Source organism: Peromyscus eremicus, chromosome 4, assembly GCF_949786415.1.
Source record: "Peromyscus eremicus chromosome 4, PerEre_H2_v1, whole genome shotgun sequence".
Lineage (NCBI taxonomy): Eukaryota > Metazoa > Chordata > Mammalia > Rodentia > Cricetidae > Peromyscus > Peromyscus eremicus.
The window spans coordinates 138,117,256-138,143,006 of record NC_081419.1 but is presented as its reverse complement, the minus strand read 5'-3'; the positions used below and the strand labels follow the sequence as shown (position 1 = coordinate 138,143,006).

The 25,751-nt window shown below is 47.7% G+C and overlaps 2 protein-coding genes across 6 annotated transcripts in view; one reads left to right on the top strand and one right to left on the bottom strand.

The window, feature by feature from the left end:
* The window catches only part of Dnttip1 (deoxynucleotidyltransferase terminal interacting protein 1), a 22,715-nt gene extending 13,435 nt beyond the window's left edge, over window positions 1-9,280 (bottom strand). The window contains exons 1-4 of one of the 3 annotated variants that reach the window (XM_059261894.1): window positions 9,105-9,280; window positions 8,494-8,564; window positions 7,458-7,554; window positions 4,484-4,582 (exon numbers count right to left, since the gene is read on the bottom strand). In XM_059261894.1, coding sequence (XP_059117877.1) covers window positions 4,484-4,582; window positions 7,458-7,554; window positions 8,494-8,564; window positions 9,105-9,209 — 372 coding nt within the window. In that variant the 5' untranslated portion in view covers window positions 9,210-9,280. Of the gene's footprint in view, window positions 1-4,483; window positions 4,583-7,457; window positions 7,555-8,493; window positions 8,565-8,800; window positions 9,052-9,104 lie in introns of those variants that run through there. The other 2 variants (XM_059261896.1, XM_059261895.1) reach the window with 2 other exon arrangements.
* On the top strand, window positions 9,123-25,751 carry Wfdc3 (WAP four-disulfide core domain 3). 3 transcript variants are annotated; one of them, XM_059261898.1, is made up of 4 exons: window positions 9,325-11,232; window positions 22,598-22,723; window positions 24,889-25,065; window positions 25,567-25,751. In XM_059261898.1, the coding sequence occupies exons 1-4, from the start codon at window positions 11,154-11,156 to the stop codon at window positions 25,581-25,583; spliced, it is 399 nt and encodes a 132-aa protein (XP_059117881.1). In that variant the 5' UTR covers window positions 9,325-11,153; the 3' UTR covers window positions 25,584-25,751. The 3 variants fall into 3 exon arrangements, with proteins under 3 accessions (XP_059117882.1, XP_059117881.1, XP_059117880.1); XM_059261897.1 differs by having other exon boundaries at window positions 9,329-11,232; window positions 22,592-22,723; XM_059261899.1 differs by lacking the exons at window positions 22,598-22,723; window positions 25,567-25,751 and adding an exon at window positions 17,392-17,447 and having other exon boundaries at window positions 9,123-9,444; window positions 24,889-24,997.

The window sequence follows — 25,751 nt, the reverse complement described above, 5'->3', positions numbered from 1 at the left end:
TCAGGTTCTCTATAAGAGCAGTATGTGCTCTTGACCACTGTGCCATTTCCCCAACCCCCATACTTTCACATTCTTTTAAAGAAAGATTTGTTTTTATGGGTGTCTGTCTGCATGTATGTCTACACCCATGCCTGATGCCCAAAGAGGCCAGAAGAGGGTATCAAATTCCCTAGGGCTGAGGTTCTAGACAGTTGTGAGCTACCATGTAGATATTGGGAATTGAACCTGTGTCCTCTGTAAGAGCAGCCAGTGCTCTTAACCTCTGAGCCATGAGCCATCTCTCCACCCTCTACTTTTACATCTTAATGCAGCAAGTTATTGCTTCTCAGTCTTCTGGCTAAGATCAAGTACAGTATCTACTCTATCAGTCGATGCAGTAGGGAGCTCTTCCTGAGTCTGTTAATGCCATCAACACAGTTAATCCCCACAGCCTTTGGAGACAGGACCTTTGTTTACGGCTGAGCAGACAGTAAGTGAGGTGAGTGAGGGAGTGCCTAGTCACACAACTAGTCAATGGATTTGTACTGGGTGGTCTAAAGCAAGAAAACGTTTGCATTCCTTTTTGTTACATTAATTCACTCTGTGTGTGTGTGTCTTCATGCAACGGAGTTATGTGTGGAAGTCAGAGGACAACTTACAGCTGTCAGTCGTCTTCTTTATCATGTGTTGTCAGGCTTGGGCAAGTACCTTTCATTACTGAGCCATCTTGCCAAGCCTTGTTTTGAGACAGGGTCTTTCCATGAAGCCAAGCTCACCTGGGACTTAGCCAGGCTGGCCTCCAGGTTAAAATTGCCATGCCTCTGTCTCCTCATTGCTGGGATTATAGGCTTGGAATATGCCCAGCGTAGCCTATACTCTTAACCATCTTGCAAACATCTCTTGTTATATAAACCAGGCTGGTCTCAAACACATAAACATCTGCCTGGCTCTGCTTCCTGAGTACTGAGATTAAAGGCATGTAGAAACATCTCTTAATGAACATATGCTACCTGAAAAAAATAAAACGAACAATAAAAGCAACTACCTTCTAGAAGAAAACGAAACAATTAAGAGAAAACTCAAGGCAACACTTGGCCACTGAGTTCAGCCATTTCCCCCTAAGAAACCCGAAAGGAAACACACTGCAAAGGGCAAGATGGGGCACAGGAAGTCAAAGCAAGTGCACCAGTACCCACCCACCAAAGCTAAAGCTGGGCAGGGGAGCTGGCTCGGTGGGTAAGGGTGCTTGCCATTCAACCCGACCACCTGAGTTCACCTCGGAACTCACAAAGGAGAGGAGAACTGACTGCAGGCTGTCCTCTGACCTCCTGTGGCGACAATAATGTAAAACCAATTACTACCACCACCAAACTAAAACAATCCTAGTGTAATCATCATGTTTAGTCTGAAGAATTTTCCTTCTCTCTCTCTCTCTCTCTCTCTTTTTTTTTTGGTTTTTCAAGACAAGGTCTCTCTGTGTAGCCCTGGCTGTCCTGGAACTCACTCTGTAGACCAGGCTGGCCTCAAACTCACAGACATCTACCTGCCTCTGCATCCTGACTGCTGGGATTAAAGGAGCACACCACCACGCCCAGCCATTTATTTATTTGTTTGTTTGTTTGTTTATTTAATGTGTGTGGGTGTTTTGTCTGCACACCAGAGGAGGGCATTGGATCCCATGGGACTACAGTTATAGACTGCTGTGAGCTGCCATGTAGGTGCTGGGAACTGAACTCAGGACCTCTTGAAGAGCAGCCAGGGTTCTTAACTGCTGAGCCATCTTTCCAGCCCATTTTTGTTTTTTTAAAGACAATATCTTACTGTGTAGCCCAGGCTGGTCTAGAACTCACTATGTACACCAGGCTGGCCTCAAACTCACAGAGATCCTCCTGCCTCTATTTCCTGAGCCCTGGTACTACATGTATATGCCATCACATCTGGTTTTGTGAGGAAGAATCCTTTCTGATATGACTGTAACTGCAATGTAGTTAACATCTTGTATGTTCGTGTTGCCTGTGCCTGTGCCGGGCTGTGAGTTTAAACACAGTGTTCCATCTAGTGCCCCAGCAAAGCCCTGATGATAGGGAGTGGCTCTATTTCCCGCTTCAGAGACGAGAAAAATGAAGCTTAGATGCTGAAGGAACTTGTTCTAACTTTCCTGTGCCTTCTGCTCTGACTCCAAGTGATCCAAACCTCCTGGGTTCCACGCCTGTGCTTCTCAGCACTTCAGCACTGCTAGGCCGATCTGCGTGGCACACATGCGCATCAGGAGACTGGAAAGCAGCAATGCAATGATATGGATCATGACCACTTTTTAAAAAAAATTATTTCAGCTGGGCGGTGGTGGCACACGCCTTTAATCTCAGTGCTCTGGAGGCAGAGGCAGGTGGATCTCTGTGAGTTCGGGGCCAGCCTGGTTTTTCTTATCATTTGTGTGTGTGTTTAGGCATATATACTTTAACACACATGTGGGTCAGAGGGCAACTTTGTGGAGTTGGTTCTCCCCGTTAGCTGGGTTTGGGGGTTGAACTCAGGTTGTCAGGCTGTTGTGAAGTGCCTTACCCACTGAGCCATCTCCCCCAGCCCTTCATCTTATCCTCTTATCTAAACTCCTCAGGAGTCTCCTAAGTCCTCCTCCAGTCTTTCTTTTTCCTTCTGTAGTGCTAGGGATGGAGCTCAGGCAGCACCGTGCTGCTGAGGTACACTCCAGAAGAGTCTGGTCGAAATGCAACCCCCTCAGGCCACTCCTGTGGTCACACATCCACATCTTCCACTGGGCTTGAGTGCTCTGCCTACGTCTGCAGCCACTCATGTACCCCAGCTCTACCCCGTGAAACTAGCAACACCTGCCACCCCTGCGCCTTCGATACACTAGACCCCTCTGCCCCTGGACTCCTCACCTGCCGCCCCCACTCTTCGATACACTAGACCCCTCTGCCCCTGGACTCCTCACCTGCCGCCCCCACTCTTCGATACACTAGACCCCTCTGCCCCTGGACTCCTCATCCAGTACTCTCACCAGACAACCATTTGTCAAGTACTAGCAAGGGGAAGGACTGTGCCCATTCTGCACACTGCTGGGGCCTGACACTAAGACGCACAAAGTAGTTCCTCAATAAATACCAAGTGGAGAGATAAATAAAAAGATGGGGACCAGTGAGAGCCCAGGAGGTAAATGCACTTGCTGCCAACCTCATGAGCTGAGTGAGTTCATGCTCAGGATTCACCTGGTGGAAGGAAGAACTTCAGAAAACTGCCTTCTGACTCTATGTACTTGCCATGGATCATGTGATCATGTGCACATGCACTCAGCACTTGCCATGGAATACACACACACACACACACACACACACACACACACACACACACACACACGAGAGGGATTTGAGAGCCACATAAGTGAAGATCTTCTCAATTTAGTACTGCTTTGGCTCAACCTTATGAAAACACTATTAGCAAATGTCTGTTGTTAGCAACTGTTACAATTGCTCATATTCAACACTCCTTTTCGGGGTAAAGAAGCTAGCTTCTCAGGAATTTGGTAGCTTAGACTTCAGTCTCTGAGAGGCAGGTCTGTTTTCACTGTTCTGCAGGGTAGAGCTGTGCCCTTCCAGAGCTCAGGTCCAGGCAGTGGCTTTGCTCCTTTCTGAGGTTCCGAGTAGCTTGTCTTTCACAGTCAAGCAAAGCATGTGGTCCATGCTGACAATCCCTATTAATAGCAGCAGCTGACACAGATGAACAGGTTCTCTAGTGTCTTGGAATCCAGTCATTTATAGAACTGATGTCAGCTCTCCTGACCACACCTGAGATACCGAAGGTGCAAAGGGTCCTAGATCCCACAGGCCCTGAAGGGACTAAGACTACTTTAAGGGCCCCACCAACCACTTGCAGAGGCGAGGTGCATCATGAATTACAACTTGTTTTCCTGGCTTGCCTTTTTAAAAAATGTTTATTTACTTACTGTGTGTGTGTATGTGTGTGGGTATTCATGTGTAGGTCAGAGGACAACTTCCAGAAGTGGGTTCTGGGAAATTAAACTCAGGTCATGTTGCTTGGGGGCAAGCATCTTATTGGCTCTGGTTTGCCTTTTAAATTTTTTTCTAGCTTTATTGTGGTAAAACTGATGAACAGATGTTACATACATGAGGGGTACAATGTGTATGAAATGACTATGACCGTTTTATACCATCACCACACGCAGTTCCCACTGTGTGTGTGTGCACGCGTGTGTACACTTAAGAAGTACCTTCTCAGCAGGCATCAAGTAAACAAGAATGTCCACAACTACTGTCACTATTCTGCGTATCAGCTCCCAGAATGTCCACAACTGCTGTCACTACTCTGCGTATCAGCTCCCAGAATGAACCCACCCTAGACCGTCAGCTTCCTCAGCTTCCCAGGGAACCACCGCTTCATTCTGTGCTTGTCTGTCAGTCTGCTAAACACAGTTCCTCATGTCAAACAGGGCTGAACACACACCCTGTCCACACCCCTTGGCCCTCACCTGCTCCAGGCAGCTCCGGCAGGCCTCCTGAATCAGCTGCTCTGCGTCCACTTCTTCACCGACATTGTCTCGCACATTCAGTGCTGCCTTCTGGAAGAACTAGGGGAGGACATCAGGACAAGGTCAGCAGACCTGAAGTCGGCATTGACCGAGGGAATATATGTCATGTGCTAGTACTGTGGGTGGCTGTTGGCTTTGCTTACGCACAGCCTCTCAATTTCATAATCGCACCTACAGAAAGAAGGCTGTGCCTGAAGCAAATGGGCCAATGCAGGCACAAAACATCAAGACAGTGGGAAGTCATGGATTTTCAGTACTCAGTCCCTCATCTGTGGGACAGGGAAGGTGACCTGTCCAAGAATCCCAGGATACCCGCAACACCAACAAAGGCTAAGTAGGCAGAGGCTTTCTCTGCTAGGTGAGAGGGAGAGCGTGATTCTAAAAATACCAAGGACCACATGATGAGGCCCCAAACATCTGAGAGGTACCTGGGAACACATTTATTTAACTGTCCAAGTTGGATCAAGGAGATGCTTCTTTTTTTTGGTTTTTCGAGACAGGGTTTCTCTGTGTAGCTTTGCACCTTTCCTGGGACTCACTTGGTAGCCCAGGCTGGCCTCAAACTCAGAGAGATCCGCCTGCCTCTGCCTCCCAAGTGCTGGGATTAAAGGCTTGCGCCACCACTGCCCAGCGACAAATACAGCTTTTTAAAAACACCCAAATTGTATCTCTAAGAGAAAGTATCGGTTCTCTCTTGGATACAGGAAAATTCTGGAAACTACAAACAACACCTTTGGTCCAGTGGCAGAAGTGGGTCTCTGTGAGTTCCAGGCCAGCCTGGTCTACAGAGTGAGTTCCAGGCCATCCAGGACTATGTAGAGAGGCCCTGTCTCAAAACAAAACAACAACCAACACAACCAGGGAGAGCACATGAAGTGACTGCACACGGCACCACCGTCTGGAGAGCAACTTCCTTTCCCTAGTACTCCTTAATTCCACCTCGAGGAACCGACCCCTCAGAAACGCTCTCAAGTGACTAAAGATGAATAAAGATGTGTCAGTGCAGTATAATATTTTTAAATTGAAATTACATTATCTATTTATGTATTTATTTAGTATGCATGTGGAGATCAGAGGACAGAGTGCAGGAGTTGGTACTTTCCTTCCACGATGTGGGTCTTGGGGATTGAACTCAGGTCTTCAGTGTCGTGGCAAGTGCCTTTACCTGCTGAGCCATCTCATTAGCCCCACTGTAGTATTTCTTGGACATGAGAAAAACTGTAAACAACCAGAATCTCCTAGGAACTAGCTAATTAAGTTACGGTATATTGACGAAAGACAGACTCTGTAACTATTATCAAGAAGTAGGGTGAGCTACTGTGACGATCTAGAAACGTTACCAACATATATTAAGTGAAGTCAGTCAAGAGAAGGGTGTGTGGAAGGACATAGCTGGAGGGCTGTTGGGTCACTGTTGGCAGTTAGCTATTCCTGGAAGGCGAGTCTTAGTGACTTCAGCTGTTATTTTTAAAATATTTAGATTACTTTGTAAGGAATCTTTTCTCTTTTGCTTTTAACATCTAAAAATTAGTACTATTGTGCATGTTTTGGAGCACGCTGGTGCCACAGTGTGCAGAGGTCAGAGGGCAGTTCTGCGGAGCTGGGACTTTCCTTCCACCATGTGGGTTCTGGGACCCCACTCTAGGGTGTCAGGCTTCAGGACAAGTTCCGTACCCACTGGGCTGTGTCAGTGGCCTGTTTTCTGTTTTAGACCAGGGCATCACATCGCCCAGGCTGCTCCAACTGGATATGTAGCTGAGGATGAGTCTGAACCCCTCATCTTCTTGTCTCTAGCACCTTCCAAGTGCTAAGATCACAGGCATGCACACATCCGGCTTTAGAGAATATTTTATCAAAAATTTGAAATAGAAAAGTTGAATTATCCAATAACTATCTAATACCCTTCCACCCTACGCATACACAGTCCAAAGTCTTTTTTAAAAATATCTTTTTAGCCGGGCGGTAGTGGCGCACGCCTTTAATCCCAGCACTCGGAGGCAGAGCCAGGCGGATCTCTGTGAGTTCGAGACCAGCCTGGTCTACAAAGCGAGTTCCAGGAAAGGCGCAAAGCTACACAGAGAAACCCTGTCTCAAAAAACCAAAAAAAAAAAAAAAAAAAAAGCTTTTTATAACATTTTAGATTTATATGTTGTGTATGAGTGTTTTGCCTGCATGGATGTCTGTGCACCACATGTGTGCCTGGTGCCGGAGGCATCAGAAGACATTGCTGGTCTCCTGGAACTGGAGTTATGAGAAGTGAGCCACCATGTGAGTGCTGGGAATGGAACTTAGGTCCTCTGCAAGAGCAACAAGTGCTCTTAACCACCGAGCTGTCTCTCTAGCCCTGACTTTTTTTTTAATCTTAAATTGATTTATTTTTATTTCAAAGGTAGTTCTGGTAGTTGTAGGGATGGTAGGCTTAAAAGAGGAAAGAACAGTCATATCTGGACAATAGCAGATGTAGACCAGACTGGCCTCGAACTCACATAGATCTGCCTGCTTCTTCCATCTGGGTGCTGGGATTAAAGGCATGCCTGGCCTTTTCTTTTTAAGATTCCCCCCCCCCAAATATTTATATGTACATATGTGTACATATGTGTACATATGTACTGTGCGTATATCTGCAGAGGCCAGAAGAGGGCACTGGATCCTGGACCTGGGGTTACAGGTAGCTGGGAGTGGCCGGATGTGGGTGCTGGGAACTAAAGTGAGTACTTTGCAAGAGTAGCAAACACTACTACCCACGAAGTACCTTTCCAGCCTCCACTCCTTTTTTCCTCAACCAAGGGGTCTTACCATGTTGTCCCAGCTGGCTGTCAACTGCTGCAGCCTCCTGAGTAGCTGGTCCCCCTGACCCTGGCCATACTGTTTGTTTTAGCAGTGCTGTTAGCTTTAATCCCCATGCTCCTCTCACCTTCATGTACTTGTTGAAGACACTCTGGATCTCCTCATTGATGCTTGGCTGCAAGACCGCACGGAGGAGATCCATAGAGATAGCGGGATCTGTGAAACTGCATTGAGGAGGCAGACAGAGTTAGGGGGAGTGTCCCAAACATACTCCCCAGATTGTCCAGCAGTACTGGACAAAACCAGCTTCGTGCTTAAATTCTGGGCAGATCACAAAGACACATCATTTTATTTCATCATAACTCTCTCTGTGAAGTGAGAATTACTTTAAAACTGTTTAATAAGCGCCGGGTGGTGGTGGCACACGCCTTTAATCTCAGCACTCGGGAGGCAGAGTCAGGCGGATCTCTGTGAATTCGAGGCCAGCCTGGGCTACAGAGCGAGCTCCAGGACAGACACCAAAACTACACGGAGAAAGCCTGTCTCGAACCCACCGCCCCCATTCGCCCGCAAAAAAAAATGTTTAATGAAATATATATATATATAAATAAATAAATATATATAAAGACAGGGTCTCCCTGTGTAGATCAGGCTGGCCTCAAACTCAGAGATCCATCTGCCTCTGCCAAGTGCTATGATTAATAAATGATTTTCAATACCCCAGGACAAAAATACAACTAGAATACCAAAGGCCCATCCGGGGTTCTTTTCCTTCCCTAGGCTAGACACTTAACTAGTAGCCCCACATCACAGCTGAGAAAACAGAAGCTAAGAGAAATTAAGGGATTGTCCCAAGTTATCTGGTTAATAATCGTCAGAGCCTGCATTACAGCAGTTGTCTGAATCTTGGTTTTATGTTCTCTGACTTACAGATCTCAATCACAGAGATGGGAAACGTTAGAGATCTTAGTAGACGGTTGTTTTTCTTTTGGAAGTGGAACTGACTTAAGGTCACAGGAAGAATCACAGCCCGAGTTCCCCCCTCCCCGCCCCCCAGTGCTCTTTCTGCGGGTTGCTGATATCAGACTCCTGCAGTGGGATTCCCAAAACACTCGCCCAAGTCCACATAGCCGGATACAGGTCTTACCCAGGGCCAGCCTTACCTTGTGGTCATCTGAGAGCGGCGGCCCCTTCGCTGCACCTGCCGGTGTTTTATCATTATGTTCCAAGGGTTCTGCGGGGACCAAGTGGGCAAATGTCACCGAGGCCCCTCATATGGGGACGAGGAGAAAGTGGACACAAAGCTAAACCTAGATGTTTTTGCTTCTCACTTTTCCCACCATGGGGTGAAATGGAATTCAGTGGCTGGAAGAGCTTGTCAGGGTGGGGGACCTGGGAAAATGTTTTCTGCCTCAAACGTCCAAAGCTCGCTTGTTCTGGAAGGGCAAGAGGAAGAGCAGCAGTGTTTACCGAAGGTCTGCTCTGTGGCGGGTGATGCTAGGGCGCTCTACCCGCCTTTATCAGCCCATCCCACCACAACTCCATCAAGCTGGGGTTACTGCTGTTCATTTCACAGAAGAGAAACCTGGCGCTCAGAGGTGGTCACATCAGGCCCACGTCACCTAGCTAGAATCTGAATCCAGGCCGTCGCACGGAGAAAACGGCACCCCCAGGGCCGCACAGCCGCCGCGTTCTCTTGCCCGCGGGCCCGGAGCCCGGGGGGAGCCCGAGGCCCTGCCGGGCCCGAGCCCCGGCCTCGCCCCGGCGCCCTCACCGTAAGAACCGGCTGCCCCGCCGCGCCCGCGTCGCCCAACTCCAGGCCGCCTCGTTCCGCCACGCCGGGGCCCCGCGGCTGCTCGGTGTCGCCAGTCGCCCCCATGGCGCCCCCGGCCCACAACAACCTCAGCTCGGCTCAGCCACCGGAAAGCGGCGCCGTGACGTCACGGGAGCGCCCTGGCCACCCGGCCGGAAGCGCGACGCGGGTGCCCAGTGCAGTTGCTATGGGAACCGAACCGCCGCCCGGGAGCTGCGTCTCGGTGGATTTCCGGATCTTGGGTGTGGGGGACGAGGTTGGGGCTTCCAAACCCCTGGAAGACGACGGCTGGGGACCGAGTGTGGGTGTTCGGGTACCATCCAGTCAAGGGACCAGTGCGGGTGTGAGGACCTTAGACTGCAGCTGGGGAGCATAGGGTTTCGGATGGGGGCTGTCCGAAGTTCAGTCGTGAAAACTGCAGGAACATCTGATGATTTGGTACAAGGCCCCAGAAAGCCAACAAAAGGAGGGCCGCTCGTGCCGTTCCAAATACCCACTAGCCTCGGGGGTCTGCCTCTTTTGTCTGAAGACATCAGAATGAAGGTTGAGTTTTGGCTTGTGAACTAACTTGCCCTGTTCCGGAGAGCTGGCTTTCCTTCCCCTAGATGGTTGATTCTGGGATAGGTTAGGGATGAAGGGTTTAGCAACTGTGGCATTCTCTAGAGCCCCGCTTAGCACTGTCTCAGAGGTAAGCTGTGTCAGTGAGAGAACTGGATTTATTTATGGGTGATAACGTTATTTTGTGCAGGTTACAGTAATCAGGTAGTGTAAAGTGTATTGAGTTTTGCATTAGGAAAGATGTAGGTTCAAACCTGTTGTGATATGATTGTTAACCTTGTCTATGGGCAAGTGTGATGTTGTACATAATCCCAGAACTCAGGAAGAAGTAGCAGGAGGCTCAGGAGTTTGAGGCCAGTCTGGGCTGCATCACAAGACCCTGTCTCAAAGCAAAGGGCTAAGAACATTGACTGTGGGACTGGATCTTTGTTCTCCTGCATACTAATTGCACATTCACTCTCACTCTCTTCCACAAGGACCAAGCTGTAAACTGTTTGTACATTTTTATTGATGCTGGAACACTTGGATGCTGCTTTTCTGTCGGTTCTGACAGTTCCCAAGGATGGGACAGAACGCTTCAGTTACACCACTAGCTTAATTATTTTCTTATTAAGTTGTCTTTCCAGTTCTTTCCTTTGTCAGGGGCTAGGTAGGGCCAAAGGCCCTTCCAGATCCTGTGGACAGAAGGAAGAACACTGAGCTTTTGTTCCCTGCCAGGGCCATTCTTGGCAAGGCCAGCAATGGTCTGGTGCCAAGGCTCTGGGGGGCCGAGGCCAGGGCCCAGAGATCGACGGTTCCATGTAAAGTTGTAGTTAAATATTACAGACCCTGAGATACGAAATATTTTGCTTACTGTACCAGAATGTACCTTGCAAAAGAGGAGCTAGAGTTCCCTGTAATTCTCCTGCTGGGGAACTTCACTGATTTGTTTTCTGCCTCCCCATTTGAGGGGTATGTAAAGAGCTGTGATACTAATAAACTGGCTGGCTTGACTCATCAGCCCTCACAGCCCTCCTGACCCCCGCTTTGGACTTTATTTTTCTCCTCTCTGGTCTGCCCCCTCAGAGTCCCAGTGTGAACCCAGGAAGAACAGGTGGTCTAGTTCGCCCTCTCTCATTTTCCTTCCAAAGGTCTCTCTTTGACCTTTAACCCAATAGCTACCTCTTCTTTTTTCTAGCTTCCCATTGGGATCCTCATCATTGTCTAAGAGTACTATGCATATTGTATGGCAGTATTTGGTCCCTCCCATCACATGTGCCCTTTGGCAGTGCCAGGAAAATTTCCACACTCCAGCAGCCAATCACTGTTCTTATTGTGGAGGAGAACACATTCCTGGGGGGTTATTATGTAAGAAACCGTTGGGATTGGATTGTCAGCAGTTACCCAGTCCTGTCCTTTCCTCTGCTGCTACCTCTGCTCTGAACTGAGCTCTCAACTCTCAACATCAGCAGGATGCTAAGCTACTTCTTCCTCATGAAGGCACTTCTTGCTCTTGGGTCCCTGACGTCCTGGGTAACTGCAGGAGAGCACGGTGAGCTATCATTTGGGGTCCTTGGCTAAAAGTAATAGAAAGTTGCTAGGGGAGAGATCGTCTCCTGCCTTCTAAGGTTTCTCATTTGTGGAGCCAATCATCACCTGTAGGAAGAACTGGATGGAAAGCTTGTCGGGACAGTAAGGATAGGTTGGCTTGGTTTTTGGTGCACTCTGCAACAAGGAGTTAGGTCTTATAAGGATATACCTTCCAGCTATCTTCTAGAGCTCATAAAATGAGGACAGGGCCACGCAACAGCCCCCTTTCTCTGTCTGTTTGTCTGTCTCTGCAGCACTACTGGTTTGCCTGTTTTTTAGTAGTCGTGGGGTGTGTATCTGTGGCAAGGAGAGAAGGGGCTGCAGAGATAATCTGCATAGGAATGCATGGAGATGCTGAGCTCCTCGAGATATGTTTGACTCTCATTCCCTATTTTATTATTTTTATTTTTAAAGATTTGAGTAGATGGCCGTGCGGTGGTGGCTCACACCTTTAATCCCAGCACTTGGGAGGCAGGTGGATCTCTGTGAGTTTGAGGCCAGCCTGGTCTACAGAGTGAGTCCCAGGACAGGCTCCAGAGCTACACAGAGAAACCCTGTCTCAAAAAACAAAACAAAAAGATTTGTGTAGATGTTTCTCTGTATGTATGGCATGTGTGTACGGGTGCCTGCAGAGGTTGGAAGAGGAGTAGGATCCCCTTGAACTGGAGGTTTAGGAAGAACATTGTGTTCTTAACAGCCGAGCCATCTCTTCATCTCTTCGGCCTCCACTGGTAGAGGCTGACCCCCATCTCCTTAGGTCTGGCCAGTTATCTCAATTTCATATGAAGTGTCTTTCAGTGAAAGAGGAACAGTGCCTTCCTGATCAGAACCCATGCGAATATCTGTGCCAACTTGATAGATCATGTCCTGCTGGGCAGGAGTGCTGCAGCACAGGTGTGCCAAGGCCCACCAAGCAGACCTCATAGGGGTATGTTGTCACGAGGGGCAAGATCCCAGGTTACCCCTTTCCCCTTCGCGGTCTCTGTCCATTCCGCACCTCAGCTCTCTGTCTCCTATCAGGAAAGAGAGCCCCCTTGATGATCCACGTCTTTTACTTTGGACAAGCACTGTTGTGAAGGAAAGCCCGCTTAAGATAGTGGTTAAGACATCCTGGGAAGATGGGTTGGTGAGATGGTTCAGCAGTTAAAGCAGTTAAAGGTGCTTCCTGCAAACCCAAAGACTGAGTTCCATCCCCAGAATCTGTGCAAAGGTGAAAAGAGAGAACCCATTCCACAAAGCTGTCCTCTGAGCTCCATGTGCATGCCATGATGCACGTGCCTCCCCTAAAATAATAATAATTTTAAAAAAGGCACTAAGGACTTAGGGACGTAGTTCAGGATCTCGCTATGTAGCTCATTCTGACTTCATACTTAGGATCCCCCTGCTTTTGCCTCCTGAGTGCTGGGATTGCAAGTGTGTGCCACCATGCCTGGCCTTCTATTTTCTTCTTCTTCTAAAGTCAGGGTCTTTCTGTGTAGCTCAGGATAGCCTGGAACCTGCAGTCCTCCTGCCTCCTCTTTCCAAGTACTGGGATTGCAGGTGTTAGCTCACAAAGCCTCTAGCTGCTTTTCTCACTCTCAGAAAGCAGGCCACGTCTCCCCTGTGGCTCTGGTCCCTACCTCCTTTTGGTATAGCAAGGACTTGTATACAAATGTTCCTCCTTATTTCTGTAAACAGCTCTGATGCCTTCCCTGAAACTGGCTTTGAGTTGTGGCCAGGCTCCCCACTCCCTGGGAACACTTCTAAAACCAAGAGGTTTCTCTGAAGAGCCCTCCTCCTCCCTGCATGCTGTTAACCACAGCTGTCTTATCTTGTTTTTCACTTTAAACTGTCCTTCTTACCCCTCCAACTCCCATCCCAAGGCCTGATCATGGGCTCCATGGTCCTAGGTATTCCTTCCCAGTGGAGCTCATTTTGAAGGGTAATTGGTCTTAACTTCTTTCCCCTCTTTAAAAAAAATTAAAAACTTAATTTGCTTTTTTATTTAGTGTGTGTGCATCATCTAGGGCATGCATGTGTAGGTCAGACAACAACCTGTGGGAATTGGTTCTTTCCTCAAGTTAAGTAAGGTAAGTCCTCAAGTTAAGTAAGATTAACTTGAGGACTTGAGGACTTACCTACTGAGCCATCTCACCAGCCTGCTTTTTTATTTTTAAAATTATTATTATTGTTGTTGTTGTTGTTGTTTTCGAGACAGGGTTTCTCTGTGTTACAGCTCTGGCTGTCCTGGAACTCTATTTGTAAACCAGACTGGCCTCGAACTCACAGAGATCCTCCTGCCTCTGCCTCCCAAGTGTTATTTTTTTTTTAATGTGAATGCTGGGGATCAAAATTCAGGTCCTCAAACTCAGTTCTTCATGCTTGTTCAGAAAACACTTTATTGACTGAATTATCTCCCCAACTTATGCCTTTTAAAAAACATATTATTTTGCCGGGCAGTGGTGGCGCACGCCTTTAATCCCAGCACTCGGGAGGCAGAGCCAGGCGGATCTCTGTGAGTTCGAGGCCAGCCTGGGCTACCAAGTGAGTTCCAGGAAAAGGCGCAAAGCTACACAGAGAAACCCTGTCTCGAAAAACAAACAAACAAACAAACAAAAAAACAAAAAAACCCCAAAAAACAAAAAAAACCCAAAAAAACCAAAAAAAAAAAACCCAAAAAACATATTATTTTAATCTGTATGTGTGTGTGCTTGTTCAAGTTTATATGCACCACAGGTGTGTGGGTACCCTCATAGGCCAGAAGAGGGCACCAGATCCCCTGGAACTGGAGTTACAGACAATTTGGGGACTAAACCCTGGTCCTCTATAGGAATAGTAAGTGCTCTTACCCATGAGCCATCTCTCCAGCTCCTGTGTGTCTGTTTTTGAAACAGAGAGGAAAAGAGGTAGTCCCAAAGTTATTCAGAGACCATTCTGTTCTAACATGTGTACCACACATAAGGCATGTCCAGTGCAAAGAGATGCTGTACATTTGGCTGCAACAAGAGATGTGTAGTCTCACTCTTCATACAGAAGCTGGGTAAGTCCCACTCTTCATGCTCCATGGGCAGATTAACTTGCTCCTTTGTCAAACATACACACACTATCTGCTGCCAGGGTAGTAAATAATTCCCTGATAACTGGTTTTAGTTTACTTTGAGGAACAATACAAATGCCAGCTATATTCTGAGAACTGAACAAAGACATACAGAGTACCCAGGTCACGAGCACTTGTTGGATTAGTCCTAGCCGAGCAGAGCAGGATGCCAAGAGGCCATGCTACATATTCTTCTTTGGAGGCCGAGTAGGAAGTTGCTAATTCTCAATCCCCACGTCATTTGAGAGACTCTCTACTAAAATGTACCCCAAGAACCTATCCAGAGACAGCAGAATAGAATCTTGATGTCTGCAGAAGACAGCACACACTCTCCTATTCACCTGCTTCCGAGACTTTCTGCTCTCTGCACACATGCGGGCTAGTGTCTTGTTAATAGTCGAGGCAGATTTTCTTTTATTCTACAGTGTTAGGGAGGCTTCGGAAAGAGACCCCTTCTTCCTCTTACAGGGTCATCGTGACCTACTTCTCTACTTATATATTTTATCTTTTCCCCACAAACATCTATTGGATGTTTATTGTTTGCTACATCCAGTGATGAGTTCTGGGTACACTGTGCTGGACAAAGCATGCAAATAAATACATGATTTTGAATTGTGATAAGGACAACAAAGAAGCAATAAAGGATGCTGAGAGAATAATGGGCACTCACATTGGGTTGGGGGCTTAAGGAAAGTATGTCTAGGGTAGTGACATTTAAGCTGAAGCTGGGAGGAGTTAAAACCAGCCAAGGGAAGGGTGTGGCTGGATATTGAAGAGAGAATCCTATGTAGAGATCTTCAGAGGACAGACAAGTCACGTGCATGGCTAGGGACAGAGACGGAGGATAATGCCAGTGGAAGGTAGAGACCTTTGACACCAGGGAGGTGGCAGTGGGAGTGGAAAGATGACGCATTTCTGCTGTGGCCATGCTTCCTTTACCATTCCTTTAAGAGTCACTCAAAGTTATTAGAAGTGGGTGGTGTCACTGGGTGGTGGTGGTGGCGGCAGCAGCGCACGCCTTTAATCACAGCACTTGGGAGGAAGAAGCAGGCGGATCTCAGTGAATGCAAGGCCAGCTTGGTCTACAGTGATTTCCAGGACAGCCAGGGGCACACACAGAGAAACCCTGTCTTGAAAAACCAACCAACCAACCAACCAACCAACTAACCAACCAACCAACCAACCAACCAACCAACCAACCAAACAAACAAACAAAAAAAAAAAAAGAAAAAGAAAAAGAAGTTGATGGTGGTGTCTGTGTGGAGCTAATTGTTTTCCTGCTATTTTAGATTTTTCATGGCTACTTGTGCTTGTTTATACTTCTCAGTAATCTCATGATCACATTTCCTGTCTCTCTTCATTCTCCAAACTCCTTTTCTGGGAGTGATGTTAGATGTATACAATGGCTTTTGGAGAGCTAACCTAGATATAATATGCAACGTTATGTCTGCCTGTTGCTCAGACTTTAGGGTGTTTTATAGATTTAAAATATTTCTTGATACATTTTTTCTTGGGTGGCTTATTTTCTGAAATGAGGTCCTTTATTACTTTACTTTTGTTCTGAGACAGAGTCTCAGGTAGCCCAGGTTGGACTCCAATACTCTGTATAGCCAAGGCTGGCCTTGAACCCCTGGTCTTCCTGCCTCCACCTCCTGAGTCCTAGGATTACATGCATGCACCACCAAACCTGGCTCTTTTCTTCTTTCCTTTATGTCCTTTCCTCTTTTGCAGACAGAGCCTCACTGTTTCGCTCAGGCTTGCCCAGAGCTTGTGACTCCCTTGCCTCTGTCTCCTGAATGACATTCTGTTGTCTGCAGAAACTGGAGCCAGTCTCTCCCCTGAGAACACAGTGTGTTAGGGTTACAAGCGTAGATTTGGGTTGTCTGAGACAAGCAGATCCCCAGGCAAGCCTCTTGTGCGTCTCTTTCTGTTTCTTTCCCTGTGAGGTGGAAAGAGCCTGGAGAGTTGTTATAATGAGTTAAAGGGTGTGTTAGTCCTTCAGTATACATTAGGTTCTTTTCTTTAGGCTCCTAGGGCGGGGGGCTGGGGCTGGGCCATAACATTCTCTCCTCCTCCTCTTCATGCCTGACCTTTTCTCCTCCTTTTCATGCCTGACCTTTCCTCCTCCTCTTTAATAGTCTGTCTATGTAGCATACGGTGGCTTTGAATTTTCAGTCCTCCTGCCTCAGCTTCCCAAATGCTGCAATTATAGGCACATGTGACACTGCAGTTGGCCCAGGAGTACAATAGTCCCTCCTCCCCACCCTGCTGATCACCCCCTCTCTGAGATCCTGAAACTCCACAACACATACCGTCTTTCCTTTCTACTGTATCTCCCTGGTGGCAAGCTCCTTTGCAGTACCTAGTGGTGTGATCTGTACCTGGTTTAGACAGCTGTCTTGGACAGACTGCCCAGAAGAGAGACTAGAACATTGTAGTCCTTCTCAGGACGCTCAGTTCCCGGCTCTCAGAGCAAACCTGGGTATCTGTGTGGGCAAGGCACTCACTGTCAGCTTGTAGTGTCTCATACAATCTTCTCAGTGTTGGAAGCTCAAGTCTGAATTGTGGGGGTTGAGGGTGAAGCTGCTTCCCAGGTGTGGTACCTTTGTGAGCTACCCTGGCCTTTGGCCAGTAGAGGTGGGGCTTCCTTTTCCCTTGGGGTTGGTTAGGCAGGCAGGCTGGAAGTAGTCTGAAGATCCCAGGGAGCCCACAGGCTGAGCAGGACCTGGTGGAGTTAAGTCTTTAACTACCTTCAGCATCGATAGCTCCTGCTGTAGGGCAGGGTTGCTCTTGATGAGACTGATTCCTGGGAAGTTCTCCTTCCTGAGCTGTGACAAACCTTTGACATCCTCACAGCTATACTGTAGCAGAGCTGGTCTGTTTGACGAAGGCGGAGTGCCTGTCAACTTGCCTGAGGCAGACACTGGACTGTGCTCTCAGGGATAAGTTCTGGTCTGAACGTGGCCTGTGGTGACTCTTCTGTTTGCTCAGTGGGCTTGGGCAAGTGTCTCATCTCTTTGAATCTCCCCTTTGTCATCTTCATAGAGTGAGGACGAAGTTTGGAGGAAATGTATTCGAAGAGTCTGCATTATGGCTGCCAGGTAATGCTCAGGACCTCCAACAGTTAGTCCAGCGCCAGCTGGTCTGTTTCCCTCTCCACGCATCTGCATTTTGACCCGCCCACTTACTCATCAATCACTCATTTACACCACGTACAGAAAGTCAGCCCTACCTCGCATGTGGGTGTCGATGGTGAACAAGCTCCCCACCTTTGGTGGAGGGTTGTGAAGAGGGAGCCGAAAAGACAGAGGCTGTGAGGGAGGGAGAGCTTTGTTCCTAAGGAAGTGAAAGGCTATTGTGAGAAAATCAAAGACGGTGGGTCCAGTTGAGGTTGGGGAGGTGGCAAGGCTCAGAGTCCGGCAGCTTTGGGCTTCCTTCCCAGATTTTATTCTAAGCGCAGAAGGAAGCAATTAGAGCCAGTGAGTTGGCTTATCGGGTAAAGGCCTCACAAACCCGAGGATCTGCGCTCAACCTAGTGGTGGGAACAGAAGACTGACTAGAAGTTGTTCTCTGACCAGCAGAGGCACACTGTGGCATTCATGCCCTCACAGTCACACAGATATCACACACACACACACACACACACACACACACACACACACACACACACACTAATAAACACGAATTAAAAAATATTTGTAAAGAAGTACCTGTTGTTTGAATCTTAGATGGTCTTTTAATAAAAAAACCCAGAGCCAGATATCAGGGTGAAAGCAGAAAGATCAGAGAAGCAGAACAGCCAGCCACTAGCTCTGACCTCTACGAAATCCTCAGTCTAAAGAGAGTGAGTTCCTGTTTCCTCACACCTTATCTTTCTCTGCCCGGTCATATTACTTCCTGGGATTAAAGGAGTGTATGCTTCCCAGTGATAGGATTAAGGGTGTGTGCTACTAACCTCTATGTCTAATCTAGTGGCTGCTCTGTTCTCTGATCCTCAGGGAAGTTTCAGGGAAGTTTATTAGGGTATACAATATATCACCACAAATACCTAAGCCATGTGTGGTGGAAATGCTCATAATCCTAGCACTGGGAAGGCAGAGGCAGGAGAATCAGGAGTTCAAGGTCATTCTCAGCTACATGGTGAGTTTAAGGCAGTCTAGGCTGCACGAGACTTGTCTCAAAAAGCCAAAAAAAAAAAAAAATCATTGAGGGGAGTCTAAAGAGGGAGAGGTCTATTCCAGTTTTCACTTTGAAAAGGATGGATGATGGCAAGTGTAGGTGACGGAAGGCCAGATGAGCAGCCATCATGGCAGACTGGGTGAGAGATGACCATGGTTTAGGCCAAGGAGCTCACCATAATGCTGACATGGAAAAGCAGAGACCTAAAGGCAGTTGACAGGACCAGGTAAAGAAGTAGATGGCTGTGGACACTGAGGGGTAGGGTGTGTCAAGGATGGTGTGAGGTGTCCACCTGAGGGACAGGGTGGTAGTGATGCTCTTTGACAGAAGGGGATTCCCGGGGAGGTAAAACAGGAAGCTGATGCAGGACTAAAGCCCGTTTACTGACTACAGCTTCCCTGCTTTTTGATGATAGGTGGGGTGTTGGGAGAGGTGAAGATGGAGGGTGGGGGTGATCATCCCAATTCTAGCTACCAGTCCTGTTTCTTGTCCTGATCCCTGGCAGCAGAATTAGTTGTGAGCTTATTGAACCCCACGCTTTGTGATGGTTGAGTTGACATAGGTTAGAAGGACCAAGACATTGAGGACAGGGCATTTTATCCAAAGGCATGACAGGCACCATGTTTTACAGGGTTCCTGGGGACAGGACAAGGATGGGCGATTAGTACGTCTCAGGAATCTGGTTTCAGGAGAGCATGAGGGGGTACAAACACTGTCTAGCTTAAAAATGAAGGTGGAGGCCGGGAGGCAGAGGCCAGGCTGGTCTACAAAGTGAGTTTCAGGACAGGCTCCAAAAGCTACACAGGGAAACTCTGTCTTGAAAAAACAAACAAACAAACGAAAAAAAAAAAAAAACAAAAAAAAATGAAGATGGTAGGGCTAGAGAGATGATTCAGCTGTTAAGAGTACTGGCTGCTCTTCCAGAGGACACAGGTTCAATCCCCAATACCCATATGGTAGCTTATAACTGCCTACAATCCCAGAAGGGATCTAATGCCCTCTTTTGGCCTCTTTGGGCATCAGGCATGTGTGTAGACATACATGCAGACAAACACCCATACACATAAAAATAAATAAAAACGGATGTGAAAGGATGGGGGCTGGGGAAATGGCACAGTGGTTAAGAGCACATACTGCTCTTCTAGAGAACCTGAGTTCAATTCCCAGCACCTACATCAGGCAGCTCACACCTGTCTGTAACTCCAGTTCCAGGGCTTCTGCCACCCTCACACAGACATACATGCAGGCAAAACACCAAGGAACATAAAATTAATAAACAAAGCCCCAAACAAACAAACAAACAAACGAGGATGGCATAGTCTGACTTAGAGGTAGTGAAGTCCCATTGAGTCCATGTGTTTGAGCTGACAGGAGTTGTCTGACCTGGATTTGAGTTATGAAGGACGATGGTAGTGCTGGTCAAGGGGATGTGAGCTGATCCTCAGGACCCCAGCCTGCCTCACAAGGGGTCTATTCCTTGCTTTTGAAATTTGGCGAAACTCTAGGGAGCTCAAGGGAAGCTGGCCTAGGAGAGGGCAGAGGTAAGGTCTCTGCTGTGACTGAAGAGCAGAGGAGCAGAGCCTCCTGGCCTTTGTCCCAGCAGAGCTAAGCTCGTTAAAATGGCGACTCCTGCTAAGTATGGTGGCTCTCTTTTTAGGTTCATTGTTTGACACTCTAAGAAGCTGGTGACAGTGCAATTTGCCTCTGGGGTGATTGCTATCCAGCTCTCTCAATGGTGGAGTAAAGTTTATTTTTGTCAAGTGTGTTGCAGTTTTCGTCAAGTAGATGATGAGTAGGTGTAGTGAGATACATCAGGTAGTTACAGTAACCATGTTCTCCAAATTAAACAACCAGGGCATGTAGTTTTGATATGACGTCATAACAACACAGAATATTCCTGTGCAGGAAAATCCCAGAGCACAAGACTCTTGTGGTTCATCTTTGGGGTCCAACACTTGCTCTTTCCATCATGACAGACTCCCTGGAGCCAGCCATGTGTCATCATACAGAACCTGTTGCTTTGGAGGTTCTGGGCTAGGCATGTTTTGGTTTTCTACAAAACTTAATTGTTCATTACCTCCACATTTAAAGAACTGTAATGAATCATGGTGAATTAGTTTTGGCTTGGATGTGGTCTTCTTTGGGTGTGCCTGCTCCTGGGGCCAAGTTGCCTGCATCTTTTAAGAATGGCGTGGTGGAATGTAATTCATTGCAAGTCAGGGGCTGAGTTTTGTCCTGCTTAGCTGCCAGCTTACTCTAGTTCTGGGTCAGCCCCATGCTCCTCTCTGGATTTTGTTATTGTCACAGTAGTGACGAAGGGGCACATCCAGAATGTATTTGGCTATGGACAACGGAACATTAACAGAATAACGATTCACTGTCCTCAGTTTACAAGAGTTGTGAGGTGGATGTTAGAGCTGCCATGGCAACTCAATGATGCTACCAAGAAGGAAGCATCTCCCTCTCACTTTGCCAGTCCTCGACTTGGTCCTCACACTAGTGGTTTCCTCCTGCAAAGAAGCCTGCCTTGCATCTCCACAGCATGTACGTCTTTGGGAGAAGAAAGAAGTGAAGTGGCAGTTTGTATCAAGAATACAAAAGCAGGGGCTCGAGAGATGGCTCAGTGGTTAAGAGCACTGGCTGCTCTTCCAGAGGACTCAGGTTCAATTCCCAGCACCCACATGGCAGCTCACAACTGTCTGTAACTCTAGTTCCAGGGGATCTGGCATTCTGACACAGATGTACATGTAGGCAAAACACCAATGCACATAAAAATAAGTTATTAAAAAAAAGGATACAAAAGCATCTTATTTTGTGGTCACATCCAGTTGCAAGAGAGTATGGAGGAAGCAAATCATTTGGGCCAGACTCATTGCTTCTCAGACCAGACCTGGGGTTTTATGAATGAGTCTCATTTACAATATAGCAAACTGTCCCCAGATATAGTGACCAGAGACAATAGTTAATTCCTCATCACATCTGTGAGGGTGGCCAGGCTCTACTGGATAGTTGATCTCCCCATGTGGTTTAGGTGAGGTCATTCATACACGCAGCTGTGAGCTCAGTAGAGCTGGAATGTGTGGGATGGTATTTCTTATTTACTTATTTAGTTTTCTGAGACAAGGTTTTACTGTGTAGCCCTGGCTGTCCTAGAACTCACTCTGTAGACCAGGCTGGTCTCAAACTCACATAGATCCACCTGCCTCTGCTTCCTGAGTGCTGGGATTACAGGTGTGCATCTAGCTTATTTATTTATTTAAATTAATTAATCAACTAATTTGTGTATTTCTGCATATTTGTGTGTATGTGCACATGTATGTGGAGACCAGAAGTCAACCTGGAGTGTCATCCCTCAGGAGCTGTCCACCTTGTGTTTTTTGAGTCAGGGTCTCACTTGCTGATTCGCCTAGGCTGACTGGTCTGTGAGCCCTAGGTGTCTGCCTGTCTCCACCATCCCACTGCTGGTGCCACCACACCCAGTCTTTGGCATAGACTGTGGGGATCAAATTCAGGAAAGCATGGCAAACACGGCGCCCGAACCTTCTCTTTGGCCCCCGGGAATGCATTTCTCCTCTGTCCCCGTCCGTACTGCATCTCATCATGCCGCACTCTACCTCAAGCTGCTTTGCAGCACTGTGCCTGGCTTCTGAGAGGGGTATTCCAAGAGGACAGGCTCCTGTGTGCACCATGTTTCTGCTTGCACCATGCTTGCTAGTGCCTCTCTGGTAAAAGTAAGTCACAGGGTGAAGTGTGGGAAGGTCCTTCGCCAGGGCACAAATCCCAGGAGAGATAGTTGATTGGGGTCAAACACTGTATGTTTGTCACAGTGTGAAGGAAGGGAGAGTGACCATAAGGTCTGCCATTCATTTGTTTGCTATGGTGGATTGGAGCTGAACAGTGTTTTTTCATACTGCAAGCACCAAAGTTCATGGCCAGAGAAGTAGAATGAACATGGAATATTGGCATGTATTGCATGTTAAAAATCTATATTTACGTCCACTGAAAGATGTATTTTATGTTCCTGGCTTGAGTACATCTGAGTTTCGATGCTTTGATTCTATGGCAGAATTAGGTGGTGGATGTCCTGCTGACCCTCTTCCATGTGAGGAGCTGTGTGATGGGGACACATCTTGTCCCCAGGGACACAAATGCTGCAGCACTGGCTGTGGCCACGCCTGCCGAGGAGACATTGAGGGAGGTATGTTGGTTCTTTGGGAGAAGAGTTACAAGTGCCCGCTGGGTGCCAGGTGAGTTTGGAGGAGCTTCCTGTGGACACCTGCCTGGGGAAGCCAGGTGTCATCTTTACCATCCCCAGGCCTCCAACCCAATGCAACCCTTTCTTCTAGGGTTAAAGGTCAATGTTGGCATGGAAAGAACTAGAGGAGGGAGGTGTGGTAACGAAGCTTTGGTCTGGGCTCTGCTTTGTGCCTGGGGTAAATAATCCCCTCTTTTGGGGTCTATTGCCTCTGTCCAGTAAAGAAGTTGCCCACTATCACTGGTTTTTCAGATCAATTTTTGTTTATTTTTGAGAAAGGGTCTCATTATGCAGCCCAAGCTGGTCTTAAACTCAGAGCCCCAGCTTAGTCCCTATGTGCTGGCCTTACAGGCCTGAGACATTTATTGGTTGGTCTCAGATCTCTCTGTCTCTCTCTCCCTCTCTCAATTTTTTTTTTTTTTTTAGACAGGGTCTCATGCAACCCAGGCTGACTGAACTTCCTATGTAACTCGTGATGATCTTGAACTTCTGATCTTCCTATCTCTATTACCTGCATGCAGGGGTCCCGGGTGTGTACCACCACACCCAGTTATGCACTGCTGGGGACTGAACCCAGGCCTTTATGAATGTGGGGCAAACACTCTATGCCGAGCTACATTCACAGCCCATTAGTCTGTTTATATGCAATGTCCAACCATTTGTTGGACATACATGCAGCTTGTTAGGGAAGACAAATGAGGAATTACAGATGCTCCTTGATTGTAATGGGGTCTGACCTGATAAATTCACTGGAAATGGCCAATCTTGTAAGTTGAAAGCCCATTTAATACTCTTGTCCCAGTCAGGGTTACTATTGCTGTGATGAAACACCATGGCCAAAGACAAATTGGGGAGGAAGGGGCTTCTTTGGCTTGTAGTTCCAAATTGAAGTCTATCATGGAAGGGAGTCAGGGCAGGAACTCAAACAAGGCAGGATCCTGGAGGCAAGAGCTGATGCAGAGACCATGGAGGGGTGCTGCTCACTGGCTTGCTCCCCATGGCTTGCTCAGCCTGCCTTCTTTTGTTTTGTTTTATTCTTTGAGGCAGGGTTTGTCTGTGTAACAGCCCTGCTGTCCTGGAACTCAGTTTGGAGACCAGGCTGGTTTCCAACTCACAGAGATCTGCCTGCCTCTGCCTCCCGAGTGCATGCACCACCATGCCCAGCTCAGCCTGCTTTCTTATAGAACCCAGGACTGCCAGGCCAAGGGTGGCACCACCCGGAATGGGCTGGGCCTTCCCACATCAATCACTGATTAAGAAAAAGGCCTACAGTTAGATCTTATGGAGGCATTTTCTCAATTAAGGTTCCCTCCTTTCAGATGACTCTAGCTTGTAACAAGTCGACATAAAACTAGCCAGCACAACTCTCAACCCACCAAAACCTTCTACCTTTACAACACATCCAGCCCACTGTAGAGTGTCGGTTGTATGTAGTCCTATGGCTGACTGTGAGTTGTGGCTGCTGCTACCCAACACCGAAAGCAAGTATCCTATTGCATATTGCTGATCTGGGAAAAGATAGACATTGAACATTAAAGGACCATTCTTCCTGAATCTGTATTGTTCTTGTACCATTGAGAAATGATACCATGACAGGTACACAGACATACACACACCACATACATACACACACATTCACACACACAATACATACACCACTCACACACACCACACACATATACACTTATGCCCACCACACACACCACACACACATACACTACACAAACACACACACACACATACACTCACTCACACCATAATATACACCCCCCACCCCCCCATCCTCCACCCCTCGCAATGATGCACAAAGCAGGGGCATCAATCTTCTTCTAGAGTGCCAGACCAGGCAGTGACATGGAACTTAATCATAGGGAGAAGGCAGGACCTTGTCTCTCTGCATTCTACCAACCTCTCAGGAACTGGCTTTGGGAGTTCGATACCTCCTGTGTCTGAGGTGTCTCAGCCCTCCAGCTTCCCGGCCTCCAGCCCCATCTAGTTGGGAGTCGGGGTTGATTCACCTGGGACCTGAGTCTAAAAGCTGTAGATGGGAATTTGGGAAGAGAGGAGCCAGCTCCCTGTGTTTTTCCCTGTGCTGGTGTTCTCCCCAGGACGGGATGGTCATTGTCCCAGAATTCTAGTGGGCCTGTGTATTGTCAACTGCATGGTGGATGAGAACTGTCAGCCTGGGGAAAAGTGCTGCAAGTCAGGCTGTGGCCGCTTCTGCGTCCCCCGACTTCACCTGCCCACAGACTCCAACTTCACCAATGGGTCTACATCTGAATCAGGTGAGTATTGCCCATGATGATCTTTGACCAGCTATGAAGTTGACAGGTTTCACTGCTGTTAACACTCCCCTGTTAGCTCCTGGGAAGGCGGCTTCTGAAGGCCATGAAGAATGTAGTTAGAAGGATCATGAGTCATAGACCACACCCCTCATATGGACACTGTGGGATTACTGTGTTTACAGTGGGTGTGGCTCTCTGGTGAGGTCTTTCTGGGAGAGATAGGATTTGATCCAGGCTCTAAAGCCTAAGCAGATGTGACATGTTCCAGAGGGTGGGAATACATGTGATGTGTTGGGGCCATGAGGGCTGGGGGCAGGGCAAAAAAACAGAGCAGATACCATTCGTATTTGATAACAGGAGATATGAGACCAACTTCTAAATGATAAGAGTCTTCAGAACCAGTTAGGAAGTCCATAAAGGCTCCCCAGGGAGGAAGGGAAACAGCTGGGCAGCTGGAGCTGGAAAGGTACAGCTGTGACCTGAAATGTCTTCTCTTTGCAGAATTTCAAGCACCCTAGCTGTTCTGACTTGTCTGGAATCTTCTGGAAGCCAAGAAGGGGTGATGTCCTGGGCTTGTGACACTCCCACAGATATCAGGCCTTCTCCTCTTTGCTTCTGCTGCCTGGAGCACACAGAACAGCCCTGGGGACAGGTGCTTCTCTTTCCCAATAAAAGACTGGCATGGA

Coding starts and splice junctions, on each gene's coding strand:
- Wfdc3 (XM_059261897.1), top strand. CDS start 11,154: ATGCTAAGCTACTTCTTCCTCATGAAGGCACTTCTTGCTCTTGGGTCC. Junction 11,233..22,591: donor GGTAACTGCAGGAGAGCACG/GTGAGCTATCAT, acceptor ATTCTATGGCAG/AATTAGGTGGTGGATGTCCT. Junction 22,724..24,888: donor CCGAGGAGACATTGAGGGAG/GTATGTTGGTTC, acceptor TGTTCTCCCCAG/GACGGGATGGTCATTGTCCC.